This window comes from Salvelinus namaycush, chromosome 20 (genome assembly GCF_016432855.1).
Source record: "Salvelinus namaycush isolate Seneca chromosome 20, SaNama_1.0, whole genome shotgun sequence".
NCBI classification, from domain to species: Eukaryota; Metazoa; Chordata; class Actinopteri; order Salmoniformes; family Salmonidae; genus Salvelinus; species Salvelinus namaycush.
Window position 1 is genome coordinate 15,670,034 of NC_052326.1, and position 17,739 is coordinate 15,687,772.

The following is a 17,739-nucleotide window of genomic DNA, read 5'->3' on the forward strand; positions in this document are numbered from 1 at the left end:
AGCCTGAATTCAAAATTGATTAAATCTTTATTTTCATCTACACACAATACCCCATATGCCAAAGTGAAAACATGCGTAGAAATTGTAGCTAATTTATTGAAAATAAGTCTATGAGCTTTGCACACCTGGATAGTACAATATGAGCTAATAATTCTTTGCAAAATTCATCAAGCTGTCAAGTTGATTGTTGATCATTGCTAGACAGCCATTTTCAAGTCTTGCCATAGATTTAAGACGATTTAAGACAAAACTGTAACTAGGCCACTAGTTGGAAAGCAAACTGAACCAGGTTTTCCTCTAGGATTTGCCTGTGCTTAGCTCCATTGTTTCTTTTTATTCTAAAAAAACTCCCTAGTCCTTGACAATGACAAGCATACCCATAACATGATGCTGCCACCACCATGGTTGAAAATATGAAGGGTGGTACTCAGTGATGTGTTGGACTTGCCCCAACCATAATGCGTTGTATTCAGGAAATAAAGTGAATTTCTTTGTCACATTTCTTGCAGTTTTACTTCAGTGCCTTATTGGGGCGGCAGGTAGCCTAGTGGTTAGAGCGTTGGGCCAGTAACCGAAAGGTTGCTAGATAAAATCCCCGAGCTGACAAGGTAAAAATCTGTCATTCTGCCCCTGAACAAGGCAGTTAACCCACTGTTCCTAGGCCGTCATTGTAAATAAGAATTTGTTCTTAACTGACTTGCCAAGTTAAATATTTTTTTAATCCATTTTCAGTTTTCTCCTACCACAGCCATTAAAGTCACCATTGGCCTCACGGTGAAATCCCTGAGCGGTTTCCTTCCTCTCCGGCAACTGAGTTAGGAAGGATGCCTGTATCTTTGTAGTGACTGGGTGTATTAAGTATAATTAGTAACTTCACCCATGTTCAAAAGGGGCTATTCAATGTCAGCTTTTTATAAAAAATTGACCCATCTACCAATAGGTGCCCTTCTTTGCGAGGCATTGGAAAACCTCCCTGGTCTATGTGGTTGAAATTCCACTGCTCCGCTGAGGGACCTTACAGATAATTGTATGTGTGTGATACAGAGATGAGGTAGTCATTCAAAAATCTAGTTAAACACTATTATTGCATACAGAGTGAGTCCATGCAATTTATGTGACTCCTGAACTTAGACTTCAAATAACAAAGGGGTTGAATACTTACTCAAAACATTTCAGCTCTTCATTTTTAATTAATTTGTAAAAAGTTCTAAAAACATAATTCCACTATGACATTATGGGGTACTGTGTGTAGGCCAGTGACACACAATCTCAATTTAATCCATTTTAAATTGAGGCTGTAACACAACAAAATGTTGAAAAGTCAAGGGGTGTTAATACTTTCTGAAGCCACTGTAAGTAATACATGTATTCTGGCCAAAATGTAGTGAGACTTTCACTATGATCAAATATAACAGTTATCTTAGCAGTTATGTTGTCTTCGTTGTGTTTTTTTTTTTAGCTCACGTAAAAAAAAAACTGCAACTACCAGTGATGTAATCTTTTCTAACAAATTAATAACCAACCTCTTTCAGGTGCTCAAAAGATCCTGAGACCAGGTATGCCTTAGTGACAAACTTGGCCACGGTGTGCATGTTGACTAATCCTTTCCACATCATCTCCTGGCCATGGAGGAAGATGGCGGTCTCGCCCTCTGGAGGAGGCTCTGACGAGGCAGCTTTCTGCATGATGGGCCTGGGGATGGAAGGTGGAGGAGCCGGGGGCATGGGCAGAGGCCCCTTGGGCACCACCTCCATCACTGCAACCGGAGCGGGCTCTACTGAAACGGCTGGTCTTGAATAAGTATCTGCTGGGAAAGGTCTTGAATAGGACTCTGTTGGAATGGGTCTTGAATAGGTATCTGTTGAGATGGGTGCTACCATGGATGTGTCTGGGGCAGAGTGGGTGACCGTCACTCCAGAGCTGTGTCTTGCCATGCGGGGATCTCTGCGGGTGATGCTGACAGAGGAGACGGCTGGTGCGGTGACAGGGGTCTGGGGCGGAGGAAAATGGATGCTTGTGTCCTCCTGGTAGGGCAGGGGCTCAGGGACTGGTGTCTCACTGCCAGGATAAGAGACCGGGGCACCTTCACCTGAGGAGGACCTGGACAAGCGCCTCACCTCTTGCCTCATTTCAGGCTTCTTGGAGAGTTTGGCCTTCTTGGCTGCTGGTTCATCATCTGCAGACTTCTGGCCTGGAAGAGGGGAGACAGATGTTACTTAAACCTCCTAAACCATCAAATCCACTAATCAAAGTTAAGCATGGAGTAATAAGAATGAAGATATGAGGGACATATGTGAGGGGAATTCAAGTACGCTCAAAGTTTTTATGCCACCGTTTCTTGCATCATTTTTTTTTTTTTTTTTACCTGTGCAGATTTTGCAGTTGAGGTCAAAGAGGTGGGCCCTGTGTTCGGCTGTGGTGTCCCGCATCATGCTGAAGATGTCTGGCAGGGAACTGCCACTTTTCACCCCCACCTGAACAGAGCCAGAAGAGGGAGCGGAGCTAGCTTCCTCTAGTTCCTGAACACATTGTAAAACGAAAACAGAAAGACAGTCAACACTACAAACTGACAATGGAATCTCAAATAGCACATCAAACCATAGCCAAATCTGATGAGGTCCTGAATGGAGGAAATATTCTGATCACATGAATCATTAGATCATCTCTAAAACGATAGCTACATTGATGCACAGTGGGTGTGAAACGTGATTTGAGTGATGCACGGGGCGGGTGGCAGTGAGCTTCAGTAGGACAAAGGGACAGTTTAAAGAGGTATGGGACAGGTTGGCAAGAGAATTAAACTGTAAAACCACAATATGTTACCCACATGTTAACACCCAGGACAACATGGTTCTTGTCTTATGCAAGGAAAATGAAGATGAAAGACAAGCGGAAGTGAAAGAAAGGGTGAGAAAGCCACCACTTACTGCAGAAAAAGCCATGCGAGGAGATGGAGAGGTGCCAGAGTTACATACGTCTCCATCAGACATTGGAGGAGCGTCCTCCATGTCCACATCAAGGGGGCCAGAATCAAGCCTACGGCCCGATTTGGACTGCCCTGTCTGGGATCTAGCACTGGGAGCCTATGAGATACAACAGAGGTCATCAACTTGGATGTAGGCCTTATTGAACATATATAGTGTCTAGCAATATACGAAAATTAGGCTAATTATATGGTCTCTTTAGTAGTGATATTTAGTTGCACAATAAATACCATTCCTAGTACTGCTCTGTCTATAGAATTATTGGTTTCATTATCATGATCTCTAATAGGTCAACAGAGGAGTTCCTTCTTACCTCAGTGGTGTCAGGCTTCCTCCACTCTGAGATCTCTTTGGAGAGCAGCTCATCTGCACTCAGCCTCACCAGCCTGAAGGGACTGACCTCTCCCCAGACCACGCGGTAGAACAGGCCCTGAGACAAGCACAACATACCATTTACTCACCTGGCACATATGGCTTGTGAACATAAAACATTTCAGTAATATCATTTAAATTGAATTCATGACTCACGATCAATTCACCCACATACCAACAACGCAATACTATAATAAAGAAATACTAATTCAAATGTACAGGTTACTGCCAAAATAAAAGGAAACAATTGAGTGATATATTGAAAGCAGGTGCTTCCACAGTTATGGTTCCTGAGCAATTCCTAAGCAATTAAATGTCCCATCATGCTTAGAGTCATGTATAAATGTTGGGCAGGCCCAGTTATTTTGGCTACCATGGTTACACCACCACAGAATGACAATGCCCCCATCCACAGGGCACGAGTGATCACAATGGTTTGATGAGCATGAAAACGATGTAAACCATATGCCATCTCAATTACCAGATCTCAACCCAATTGAACACTTATAGGAGACTCTGGAGTGGTGCCTGAGACAGCGTTCTCCACCAACAACAACAAAACACCAAAAGGAATTTCCTGTAGAACAAATAATGGTGTCGCATCCCACCAATAGAGTTCCAGATGCTTGTAGAATCTATGCACATTGAAGCTGTTCTGGCTCACGGTGGCCCAACGCCCTATCAAGAGACTTTATGTTGGTATTTACGTTGTTTTGGCATTTACATGTACATGGCTTTCCAACATTTACCATATTTGGTTTAGCCTACACAACTTAGCGCTTGACTAGTCACTTCTGCAGACACCTGTGGACTCACCTTGTTTTTGGGGTCTTTCAGGTTAAACATGAGGGATCTGTACTTGTTCTTGTACTTGCTGTCCGTGCAAAGGCACAGGTTGAACATCTCCTTCTCAATGCTGACCGCCAGTTTTCCCACCTCGTTCTCAGACATGTTCAAATCATCACTGTCACTCACCCTGGTCGGACAATAAATCAAATCGCATTGGTCACATACACATTTTAGAGCTATACATTCTAGACAACGTAGTTGTAAAGATGTGGGGAACATGTGCAGTTGAAGTCAGAAGTTTACATACACATTAGCCAAATACATTTACACTCAGTTTCACAATTACTGACATTTAATCCAACTAAAAATTCCCTGTCTTAGGTCAGTTAGGATCACCACTTTAATTTTAAGAATGTGAAATGTCAGAATAATAGTATAGAGAGTGATTTATTTCAGATTTTATTTCTTTCATCACATTCCCAGTGGGTCAGAAGTTTACATGCTACCCAATACTAATTGAGTGTATTGCCTTTAAATTGTTTAACTTGGGTCAAACGTTTCAGGTATCCTTGCACAAGCTTTCCACAATAGGTTGGGTGAATTTTTGCCCAGTCATCCTGACAGAGCTGGTGTAACTGAGTAAGGTTTGTAGGCCTTCTTGCTCACACACGCTTTTTCAGTTCTGCCCACAAATTTTCAATAGGATTGAGGTCAGGGCTTTGTGATGGCCACTCCCAATACCTTGACTTTGTTGTCCTTAAGCCATTTTGCCACAACTTCGGAAGTATGCTTAGGGTCATTGTCCATTTGGAAGACCCATTTGTGACAAAGCTTTAACTTCCTGACTGATGTCTTGAGATGTTGCTTCAATATACCCACATCATTTTCCTACCTCATGATGCTATCTATTTTGTGAAGTGCACCAGTCCCTCCTGCAGCAAAGCACCACCACAACATGATGCTGCCACCCCCGTGCTTCACGGTTGGGATGGTGTTTTTCGGCTTGCAAGCCTCCCCCTTCTCCCTCCAAACATAACGGTGGTCATTATGACCAAACAGTTCTTTTTTTGTTTCATCAGACCAGAGGACATTCCTCCAAAAAGTACAACCTTTGTCCCCATGTGCAGTTGCAAATCGTAGTCTGGCTTTTTTATGGCGGTTTTGGAGCAGTGGCTTCTTCCTTGCTGAGCGGCCTTTCAGGTTATGTCGATATAGGACTCGTTTTACTGTGGATATAGATACTTTTGTGCCCGTTTCCTCCAGCATCTTCACAAGGTCCTTTGCTGCTGTTCTGGGATTGATTTGCACTTTTTGGACCAAAGTACGTTCATCTCTAGGAGACAGAACACGTCTCCTTCCTGAGCGGTATGACGGCTGCGTGGTCCCATGGTGTTTATACTTGCGTACTATTGTTTGTACAAATGAATGTGGTACCTTCAGGCGTTTGGAAATTTCTCCCAAGGATGAACCAGACTGGTGGAGGTCTACAATTGTTTTTCTGAGGTATTGGCTGATTTCTTTAGACTTTTCCATGATGTCAAGCAAAGATGCACTGAGTTTGAAAGTAGGCCATTAAATACATCCACAGGTACATCTCCAATTGACTCAAATGATGTAAATTAGCCGATCAGAAGCTTCTAAAGCCATGCCATCATTTTCTGGAATTTTCCAAGCTATTTAAAGGCACAGTCAACTTAGTGATGTAAACTTTTGACCCACTGGAATTGTGATACAGTGAATAAGTGAAACAATCTGTCTGTAAACAATTGTTGAAAAAATTACTTGTGTCACGTACAAAGTAGATGTCCCAACCGACTTGCCAAAACTATAGTTTGTTAACAAGAAATTTGTGGCGTGGTTGAAAAATGTGTTTTAATGACTCCAACCTAAGTGTATGTAAACTTCCGACTTCAACTGTATTTTCCATTGGCCTACAACAACTTCTTAGTACTATCAAAAATAATCTACATTAAAACCATAAATCAGATGAATGACCTTGCATGAAGTCCAAGAGACAATGTAAGCCATTCTCTAGAAACGTGGATCAGTCTAGGTCTAAGACTTCTGGGATACTCACCTCTTGTAGAGGATGTCTGTGAGTGAGCGGCGTATGTTCTGTCTCATCTGGTTGTTGGGCGGAGCTGTCGGGCACATCATGGAAGGTGCAGAAGCGCCTGGCTCATGGTGTCGGGTAGAAGGGGCTGAGGATGCGACTCTGGACGGACTACGACCCGAGGAGTCCCTTTGCTGGGGCTGGGCCTGCTTCTTAGGGATGGTAAAGCTGGACTTGCCAACCCTCAGGGCTCCTGTGACGTGATGTCGTGGTGCATCTAAAGAACCAGGGGCAGAAGGGGTCAGGACAGCAGGCGGTGGAGGTGGTTTCTTGGATTTGGTTTTGTTAGGAGGGGGGGGTGGTTGTTTCTTTGGTGCCTTAGCACGGCTGCCTGGAGTTGCTGGTTTATTGCGTCTGGTGTATGTCTTTAATAATTTGGGGCCGGGGGACTTCTTTCCTCCTTTGAGCGGCGCTGTAGAAGCAGGTGACTTCTTCTCAGAAGGGGTTGATTCCTTCTCACTCTGGTCCTCTTCACTCTCCTTCTCTACAGGAGCTGTGGAGCGTAAAACAATTTGCATTAAACACAAGTAGAAACAGTTTATGACCCATCATGAAAACATATGACAGGTAAATTGAATTCAGGGGGGAAAAGGTAAAACATTTAAATAGCAAATCAGTTAAGAACACATTCTTATTTACAATGATGGCATATGTAATGTGATCTTAGATTCACTTAATGACAGACTACCAGACATGACCAGAATGCATACAAAGAACACAAAATATTGAAGATGGGTCCTCCTCCCTTTGTTGGATCTAATGATAAATACCTTGACAAACACAAAATAAACCTGTTTAAAATACATCTTCCCACACACGGCGAAAGCCAACCATAAGCATGCACATAAAATGGGTTAAATAAATATAAAACAGAATTTGGAAATCTCTTTTATTCTCTGGCTAAAAATGATGTAAAATGAATTTGTATAAAAGGACCCATTTTTGGGGTGCTGCAATTCCAATCTTCTCAACATTAGTTCAAATGGTGGTGATCCTCTTCATGAAGAATGTAGGCGAGACACCACTTCAGTGTTATCAGAAGGGACCGATGTACTAAAAGCTCCTAGGCCTGACTGTGTACTAAATGAGCAACAAAAAAAAGTAACACAGTATGAATAGTTCCTGCATACCATTTTACATCCGTTCCTGAGCTACAGAACTAGACCCCAATCAACAACCCATCAGATATTAAGCCCTAAAAAAATAAATGTCTGGAAAGTCACTGGGTACAGGGATCTCCACAAAACTACAATTAGATTCTATTAGGACGTGAATCTCCCTTTGTCTGGTCTTTGAAGATCCCACTAGTTGACCCACTGTATCAAATGGCCAGAAAACAACCAATAGTTCAACTTAACTTGGAACTTACCATGTTTGGGCAAAGAATGTCTGAACGTTCACCTCCTTCTACATATCTTCATACATCCCACACCAAATCTGATATTTTCACCACTGAAAATTCATATTGCTGTGAGGCCAGCACAGGGTTCTTCTAACAATACCGGCTAGCTTCAGCTGTACACACATCTAATGAGCGTTCAATAAAGACAAAATATTTGTCAAGGAATATTAAGCTGAACAATTCAAGATCAATGCAACATCTTTCCCCAGAGGCACTGGTTGTGCGTGACAAGTATACTAGTACCAATTGCTTTTGTATGACTTGATATGTAAAAATTTGGATATCGATAGTCATAGCTTTGTTAAAGCAGATATTTTGCCACGTCGGTGTTGCTCATTACCAAAGTATGAGAAATCTGTCTGTACATTAAAAATGGCAAATACATGTGAGTGCCATCAGCAGAAAATGCTACTGCCATATCCAATTACACAATTGCTCATTGAGCCAAAGGCACACATCATTCACCTCCAGCCCTAACTACTAAACCTGGTCTTACCTGTACAACAATTATCACTTGGATTCTTTTAAAATCACCAATATGTTCATATACAGATTTCAAACGGGCAGCAATAGGAATTTCAATGTGACTGATTTGCTCACAAAAACACTTGGCAAACTATCAGAATGTATGTGCACAAAATAATATATTGGAGATCTGAGTATAGACATGCAAGCAGGTCATGAGTGAATAACATATGACATCCCCCCCAATACATCTGAAGAACAGGCAGCTGTAATTACATGGCTAAGCGGATTCCTGAAGTCACGAACTACCAATGCAATACACACATTTAAAATACTTGCATCCCAACCTGTCTAATTACTCCCCATAAAATTAGAAACCTGGGTAAAGCTTTGAAACAAAGCAGAGTTCATAGCAAAAAATACTAAATTGTCCCTAAATGTCTCAGTAATTTCATATCAGTAAAACAGAAGTGTGGTAGAGCTTAGGTAATAATGGTCTGCCACCCTGCTCTTTATGTTTAGTTGATGACGACTCTGGTGTTCCACTTCTCCTAGTCATCTAATACTTCTGTGCTGAAGACTTCTGTGCAGTGTCTTCAGCAGGTCTTGTCTCAGTAGAAGTAATAGATTTCCTGTTCCAGCTGTCCGAGTCAATCCGCTTCAGACTTTCACTTCCTCTCGTGGCGTGTAGATCTGTGGCACATGCTGTCCGAGAGCAACTGGTCAGGACATCCTAAGTAATCCGAGACCCCTCATATAATCAATCAAGGCATCCCAAAAAAATCTGTCTTAACACCTTTTATTTTATCGCCAGTGCCCCAGAAGGAGTTTGGATGCATGACATTCAATAAAGAAACAGCACACCATTCACAAAGCTAATCGTGAATACTTCCTTGGTTGCACCGAATACTTATAGCTCAATTCATCAGCAGTGTGAGCTGTATTTCTGTATAGTTCCCTGTATAAATCCAGGAATAAAAAAACAAACGCTGAGACCTACCTGCTCGAGAGGGACTGTCTCTAGATGAACAGCAGTTTGGAGGAGCACATGGGAGATTTTCACACGCACCACACGAGTGCCAACACACACACGGGTGCCAACACACATTCGCACTGCATACAGTAAGTAACCGTTGATTCATTTATCATAAATTATCCCCAATCATGGCTTTGTTCATGGTTACCGTTTTTAAAAACACGGCTTTAGAAATAAATCCTAAAATAGTCATGTTTGTATCCATTCATAGCAATGTGTACTTACCCACTCAGCAACTCTGTATACCTGACTAAGTAACCATGACCGTGTAACACACTTTCAAACTCCACATACATTTGGGGACCCATTCTCATTAGTGCTTTCCCCAAAGATCTGGGTCATTAATCTAAGGCACGTGTGTCAATCTCATTCCACGGAGGCCGGGTGTCTGCGGGTTTTCGCTCCTCCCTTGTACTTGATTGATGAACTAAAGCTAGGCTCTCCATGAAATAAATGTGACATCACTGATCTTAGGCATTACGTTGCCATGACAGCAACTACATTTATCAATGGGGAAATAATGTGGTTTTGTTTCTAAGAAGCCGTAATAGAGCGATGCAAATACATTCAGATGGCTCACTTGACAACCCCTATAGTGTGAGACAACAAAATGTTTAAAAGTGGATTATTAAGACCTTCAAAGAGATACATACACGTTTTGTTTAACACTGTTGGTGGTGCTATGGGTGTAGTCTTTTCTGGCGTTACTGCATTGTAATTATGGTCGCTGGACCAGGACGACATGGTGGGTGGTGGTGGCTGATGCTCCGCATTCTGCTCTTCATCACCATCCTTCTTGTCATCCTCACTGTCAGACTCCTCCTCCTCTGTGGACTTCTTGCTGGTCTTCCTTCCGGAGGTGGAACTCTTCTGCATGAACAGACATTCAATCAACAATCAATAACAGGGCACAGGAAAGGTTCCATAGCAAAACTTGTTGTGTAATGCAGGATGTATACTGAACAAAAATATCTAAACTGTTGGTCCCATCAGCTAAAACAAAAGATCCTAGAAATGTCCCATTCGCACAATTTTTTTTTTTTTACTTCTCTCAAATTGTTGACAAATTTGTTTACATCCCTATTAGTGAAAATATCTCCTTTGCCAAGATAATCCATCCACCTGACAGGTGTGGCATATCAGCATGATTGTTACATAGGTGCACCTTGTACTGGAGACAAGGCCACGCCTAAATGTGCAGTTCTGTCACAGAACACAATGCCACAGATGTCTCAAGTTGAGGGAGCGTGCAATTGGCATGCTGACTGCAGGAATGTCCACCAGAGCTGTTGGCAGAGAATTTAAATGCAATTTCTCTACCATAAGCCGCCTCAAACGTTATTGTGTTTAGACTTTGGTAGTACGTCCAACCGGCCTCACAACAGCAGACCACGTGTAACCATGCCAGCCCAGGACCTCCACATCCGGCTTCTTCACCTGCGGGATGGTCAGAGACTAGCCAGCCGGAGAGCTGATGAAACTATAGGTTTGCACAAACGAAGAATATCTGCCAGAAATCATCTCAGGGAAGCTCATCTGTGTGCTCGTCGTCCTCACCAGGGTTTTGATCTGACTTCAGAGTGCAAATTCTCACCGGTATGCTGGAGAAGTGTGCTCTTCAAGGACGAATCCCGGTTTCAACTTTACCGGGATGATGGTATGGGCAGGCATAAGCTACAAACAACGAACAATTGCATTTTATCGATGGCAATTTGAACGCAAGATACCGTGACGAGATCCTGAGACCCATTGTCATGCCATTCCTCTGCTGCCATCACCTCACAGCATGATAATGCACAGCCCCCAAGGATCTGTACACAATTCCTGGAAGCTGAAAATGTCCCAGTTCTTCCATGGCCTGCATACGCACTAGACATGTCACCCATTGAGCATGTTTGGGATGCTCTGGATTGACATGTACGACAGCGTGTTCAAGTTGACACCAATTACCAGCAACTTCGCACAGCCATTGAAGAGTGGGAAAACATTCCACAGAACACAATCAGCAGCCTGATCAACTCTATGCAAAGGAGATGTGTCGGGTTACATGACAAAAATGGTGGTCACACCAGATACTGACAGGTTCTGATCCACGGCCCTTTTTCTTAAGGCACAGTGCATTCAGAAAGTATTTGGACTCCTAGACCTATCCACATTGTTACATTACAGCCTTATACTTAACTGGATTAAATAAATGTTTCCTCAATCCACACACACACTAGCCCATCATGACAAAGCGAAACCATGTTTAGAAATGTTTGCACATTTATAAAAAATTAAAACAGAAATGAATTAACAGAACTTAATTACATAAGTATTCAGACCCTTTGCTATTATACTCAAAATTGAGCTCGGGTGCATCCTGTTTCCATTGATTATCCTTGATTGGAGTCCACCTGCGGTAAATTCAAATGATGGGACATCATTTGGAAAGGCACACCTGTCTAAATAAAGGTCCCACAGTTGACAGTGCATGTCAGAGCTAAAACCAAGCCGAGGTCGAATGAACTGTCCGTAGAGCTCCGAGACAGGATTGTGTCGATGATGCACAGATCTAGGGAAGGGTACCAAAACATTTCTGCAGCATTGAAGGTCCCCAAGAACACCGCGGCCTCTATCATTTGGAACCGCCAAGACCCTTCCTAAAGCTGGCCGCCCATCCAAACGGCGCAATCGGGGGAGAAGGGCCTTGGTCAGGGCCTTTATGGTTGAGTGGCAAGATGAAAGGCCTGTTTTTCAGCAGCAAGGACTGGGAGACTAGTCAGGACCGAGGCAAAGATGAACGGAGCAGGAGTGGCTTCGGGACAAGTCTCTGAATGTCCTTGAGTGGCCCAGCCAGAACTCAGACTTGAACCCGATCGAACATCTCTGGAGAGACCTGAAAATAGCTGGGAACCGACGCTCCCCATCCTGTGCCAAGCTTGTAACGAAGACACGAGGGTGTAATTGCTGTCAACGGTTCTTCAACAAAGTACTGAGTAAAGGGTCTGAATACCGGTGTAAATGTGAGCAGTTTATTTGTAATACATTTGCTAAAATTTCTAAAACCTGCTTCGTCATTGTGGGGGTATTGTGTGTAAATCGATGGGGGAAAAAACTATTTGATCCATTTTAGAATAAAACTGTAAAGTAACAAAATGTGGATAAAGTCAAGGGGTCTGAATACTTTCCAAATGCACTGCATGTGACCAACCAATGCATATCCGTATTCCCAGGTCATGTGAAATCCATAGATTAGGGCCTAATGAGTTTATTTGAATTGACCGATTTCCTTATATGAACTGTAACTAAACTGCCACCACCATACTTCACAGTAGGGATTGTGTTAGACAGGTGATGAGCTGTGCCTGCTCCTCTCCAGATATAGCCCTTTGCATTCAGAGTAAAATGTGTCTCATCACACCAGACTCGTTTGCCTTACGTTACAAGTCTTTCTCATGCCTTTTTCCAAACTCCAGGCATGCAGTCATGTGCCTATTTCTCAGGAGTGGCTTCCGTCTGGCCACTAACCCATAGAGCCCAGATTACAGCACTTCACCAGAGACTGTTGTCCTTCTGCCAGGTTATCCCATCTCAGCCAAGGCACTCCATGTCAGTGTTCATTGGGTTCTTGGTCACCTCCTTGACCAAGGTCCTTCTTGCCTGGTTGCACAGTTTGGTCGGACGGCCAACTCTAGGCAGAGTCTGGGTAGTTCCAGATTTTTCCCATTTCCTAACGATGGAGACCACTACTCTTGGAAACGTTCAACAATCTAGAAATTGTTTTATACCCTTCCCCAGAAAGCAGGAAAAAAATTATAGTGTATGGTGTATGGCCTTGTTAGTCATTGGTAATGAGTCACAATTTCACAGAAAGAAATATAAGAATTTCATATAAGAAATTGGTGTACAATTTTGGGGCAGATTTAGAAAACTTATTTCAAAACATTGGAATACATATTGCGCTTAATTTATGCTCCACTCATTGTATTAATATCCAGAGCACTGGTTCCAATAAGCTCAGTGAAAGGTTTCTCAACTCTCCAGAACAAGAGGTGAAAATATAAACATCTTTGTTATCTTATGAACCCTTTGTTTACCTTGGTCGTTGCCCTGGCACCAGGTGTTTTTTTCTGTCCCTTAGCCTTGTCTTGCTCTTTCTGCTTGGGTTCAGAAATTGACTTGGCTGCCATGGCTGCGGCGGCGTGTCTCAGGATGCACTCGCTGCCGCAGTAGACAGAGTCCTTCAGAGCGGTCTTCTCACAGCCTGGCCCGATGCATTTGGGCAGCTTAGACTCCTCCGCCGCCTGTTGAAATTCAAACAGGTCACACAGGTGCACAGTGTAACACAGACAATGCCACAGACGGATTCCTGTACAGGCAAAAGTGTCAGGGATTACAATATACAAATTGTCATAAGGAGTAGGGATGGTCATTTCAAAGAAAGTCTGTTCGTATACTCCATTATTTAACTTCTTTGGGATAGGGGGCAGCATTTTCACTTTTGGATGAATAGCGTGCCCAGAGTGAACTGCCTCCTACTCAGTCCCAGATGCTAATATATGCATATTATTATTCGTATTGGATAGAAAACACTGAAGTTTCTAAAACTGTTTGAATGATGTCCGAGTATTACAGAACTCATATGGCAGGCAAAAACCAGAGAAAAAATCCAAACAGGAAGTGGGAAATCTGAGGGTTGTAGTTTTTAACTCAGTCCCTATCAAATTCACAGTGGGATATGGGTTATGTTGCACTTCCTAAGGCTTCCACTAGATGTCAACCGTCTTTAGAACGTTGTTTCAGGCTTCTAGAGTGAAGGGGGGCCGGATGGGAGCTGTTTGACTAAGGGGTCTGCCAGCAGCCTCGTTCTCAGTCACACTCATTTCACATGAGGTAGCTCTCATTCCATTGCTTTTCTACGGACAATGGAATTCTCCGGTTGGAACATTATTGAACATTTATGATGAAAACATCCTAAAGATTGATTCTATACTTAGTTTGACAAGTTTCTACGACCTGTAATATAACTTTTTGAACTTTTCGTCCGACTGGACCTGAACGCGCATTTGGATTTGTTTACCAAACGCCCTAACAAAAGAAGCCCTTTGGACATAATTGATGGACCAAATCAAACGTTTGACGAACTGGGATTCCTGGGAGTGCATTCTGATGAAGATCATCAAAGGTAAGTGAATATTTATAATGCTATTTCAGACTAATGTTGATGGCGCAACATGGTGGATATTTCTTTTGGCTGTTTTGGGCTCTGAGCGCCGTACTCAGATTATGCTTTTTCTGTAAAGTTTTTTTGAAATCTAACACAGGGGTTGCATTAAGGAGAAGTGTATCTATATTTCCATGTTTAACACGTGTATTTTCATCAACATTTATAATGAGTATTTCTGTAAATTCATGTGGCTCAATGCAAATTCACTGCATGTTTTGGAACTACTGATTGTAACACGCCAATGTAAAATGAGATTTTTGGATATAAATATGAACTTTACCGAACAAAACATACATGTATTGTGTAACTGAAGTCCTATGAGTGTCAACTGATGAAGATCAAAGGTTAGTGATTCATTTTATCTCTATTTGTGCTTTTTGTGACTCCTCTTTGGCGGGAAAAATGGCTGGGGTTTTCTGTGACTTGGTGGTGACCTAACATAATCGTTTGTGGAGCTTTCGCTGTAAAGCATTTTTGAAATCAGACACTTTGGCTGGATTAACGAGAATTTTATCTTTAAAATGGTGCCTAATACTTGTATGTTTGAGAAATTTGATTTATGGGATTTCTGTTGATTTGTATTTGGCGCCCTGCAATTTCATTGGCTGTTGGCGAGGGGTTCCGCTAACCTAGACAGGTTAAGGGGCTGATGGAAATACAGTTTGCGGTACGCCATTGGTTGTTCCAATTACTGGTTGTTCTGATACACAAGTAAAAAGGAAACAACCTATTTTCACTACACTTGACATTCTCTACATCTGTGCGTATACATTGAGTGCTTGTACTCAATTATTAGTAATCAAATCCAGACCTTGAATCGAGTACTCACGCCCATCCCTAATATGGTGCTCTCAGACATCTTTAAGTAAGCTTTTATGGACATGACATTATAAACCGGAATAGGTCATTTGTTGAGTTCATCCACTGGGGTTGTGAGAAAAGTAACAGAAACCTACCGCCTGAAAGATCTTGATCTTCTTTTTCCCACTGGGGTTGGTGGTCTTCTCTATCCTCCCTTTGATCCCCAAGTCGTCACCCTTTTCTTCCGTCCCAGCTGAGGCTGTAGGTGAGGGAGCCGCCACAGAGGGGCTCTGCTCGGCCTTGAGGGCACCGGGGGCAGCTGCTTTGGGTTTGCCATTGGGCTTGGCCGTCTGGCTCTTCTTGGTGGTGCAGTTGGGGCAGACGTAGTCCTCCCCGTTCCTCTCCATCAGACGTCCACGAGCCTCAGTGATGCCCACACAGTCTCCATGGAACCACTCCTCACAGCGGTCGCAGCAGATCATGAACCTGGGTGCACACAGAACACTTAGCAGAGCACAGAGACAGATATGCAAAAACAAGTAGTCAGAGAAAGTGGGTTAAAACCTGTTGAGGACAGAGGGCGCTGTTTTCACTTTGGGGGAAAATCGTGCCCAATTTAAACGGCCTCGTACTCAATTCTTGCTCGTACAATATGCATATTATTATTACTATTGGATAGAAAACACTCTAGTTTCTAAAACCGTTTGAATTATATCTGTGAGTAAAACAGAACTCCTTTTGCAGCAAACTTCCTGACAGGAAGTGGAAGATCTGAAATCGATGCACTGTTCTAGGGGATGCCTATTAAAGTCCTTGATATTTATTAGTTTAGATGCACTTCATACGTCTTCCACTAGATGTCGACAAGCAGTGAGAGAAGAAATTGAGTGTGTAACTTGATCTGGGCTCGAATAATAGCTCTTGGCATGACGTGTCACCAGTTTCCTGTTTTCTGGAGAGCGCGAGAAGGGACCTGGATTTGCCTTCTGATAGGCTGTCGTTATGGACGACTAATATCTCCGGCTTTGATTTTATTTGATACATGTGACAATATCATCGTAAAGTATGTTTTTTCAATATAGTTTAATCAGATTATTGAAATTTTTTCGAGAGTTTTGCCGTGTTCCGTTCTCTGAGTTTGTTGACGATGGAGAGATTCGCGCCACTTGGCAAGTGTGCTTGCTAAATCGAGAGGGAAAAAGGCCGTTCTAAATCCAAACAACGATTGTTCCCGACAAAGGACCCCTTGTACAACATTCTGATGAAAGATCAGCAAAAGTAAGACCCATTTTATGATGCTATTTCATATATCTGTCGAACATGTTGTACTAGTCGTTTGCGCCCAGCTTTTGGGTACTCTCTCGCTATACCTAAGCTGGATGTCGTAATGAAGTTATTTTTAGAATTCTAACACGGCGATTGCATTAAGAACTAGTGTATCTATCATTTCCTATACAACATGTATTTTTTAGTTATGTTTATGAATAGTTATTTGGTCAGAATATGTGTCAGAAAAAGTGTCAGAAAAATATCCGGACGTTGTGGGAAAAAGTAGCTACGTTAGCACAATGTATAACCACTGATTTCAGCTCAAAATATGCACATTTTCGAACAAAACATAAGTGTATGTATAACCTGATGTTATAGGACTGTCATCTGATGATGCTTATCAAGGTTAGTCAAAAATTATATATCTTGCTGGTTTATTCGCTATCGCTAACGTGCCTATTGCTATCGCTAACGTGCCTTGATGAATGAATGCGGTAGTGTGGTAGGCTATTGTAGTAAGCTAATATAATGCTATATTGTGTTTTCGCTGTAAAACACTTTTAAAAAATCGGAAATATTGGCTGGATTCACAAGATGTTTGTCTTTAATTTGCTGTACACCATCGATTTTTCAGAAATGTTTTATGATGAGTATTTAGGTATTTGACGTTGGTGTCTAATTATTCTGGCTGCTTTCGGTGCAATTTCTGATTGTAGCTGCAATGTAAACTATGATTTATACCTGAAATATGCACATTTTTCGAACAAAACATAGATTTATTGAATAACATGTTATAAGACTGTCATCTGATGAAGTTGTTTGTTGGTTAGTTTGGTTGGTTCTTGGTTAGTTAGGTTGGCTTTGTGCATGCTACCTGTGCTGTGAAAAATGTCTGTCCTTTTTTGTATTTGGTGGTGAGCTAACATAAATATATGTGGTGTTTTCGCTGTAAAACATTTTAAAAATCGGACATGTTGACTGGATTCACAAGATGTGTATCTTTCATTTGCTGTATTGGACTTGTTAATGTGTGAAAGTTAAATATTTCTAAAAAATATCTTTTGAATTTCGCACTCTGCCTTTTCAGTGGAATGTGGGAGGAGTTCCGCTGGCGGAACGCCAGAGCCAGACAGGTTAACAATGTGGAACAAAGTCGCTGCTAAAGCATAGAATACAAGTCAAGCACATCACTCTGGCCAAGTAATCACTAACCACTTGTAGGTGGGCAACGGAGGTTAATTTGACCACATTCTGTAATCCATGAAGGATCAGACAGAGCATTTGTAAGAAATAGATGCA

General features: G+C 42.2%; 1 protein-coding gene across 6 annotated transcripts in view; it reads right to left on the minus strand.

Moving 5' to 3' along the window:
• Window positions 1-17,739, minus strand: part of LOC120065076 (death-inducer obliterator 1-like) — a 31,418-nt gene that overhangs the window by 6,467 nt on the left and 7,212 nt on the right. For 5 of the 6 annotated variants that reach the window (XM_039015776.1, XM_039015775.1, XM_039015779.1 and 2 more), the window contains 9 exons: window positions 15,327-15,657; window positions 13,241-13,447; window positions 9,815-10,031; window positions 6,223-6,751; window positions 4,173-4,332; window positions 3,298-3,414; window positions 2,928-3,083; window positions 2,366-2,519; window positions 1,524-2,191 (listed from right to left, as the gene is read on the minus strand). In XM_039015776.1, the coding sequence (XP_038871704.1) occupies window positions 1,524-2,191; window positions 2,366-2,519; window positions 2,928-3,083; window positions 3,298-3,414; window positions 4,173-4,332; window positions 6,223-6,751; window positions 9,815-10,031; window positions 13,241-13,447; window positions 15,327-15,657 (2,539 nt within the window). The remainder of the gene's footprint in view (window positions 1-1,523; window positions 2,192-2,365; window positions 2,520-2,927; window positions 3,084-3,297; window positions 3,415-4,172; window positions 4,333-6,222; window positions 6,752-9,814; window positions 10,032-13,240; window positions 13,448-15,326; window positions 15,658-17,739) is intronic. The other variant, XM_039015777.1, reaches the window with a different exon arrangement.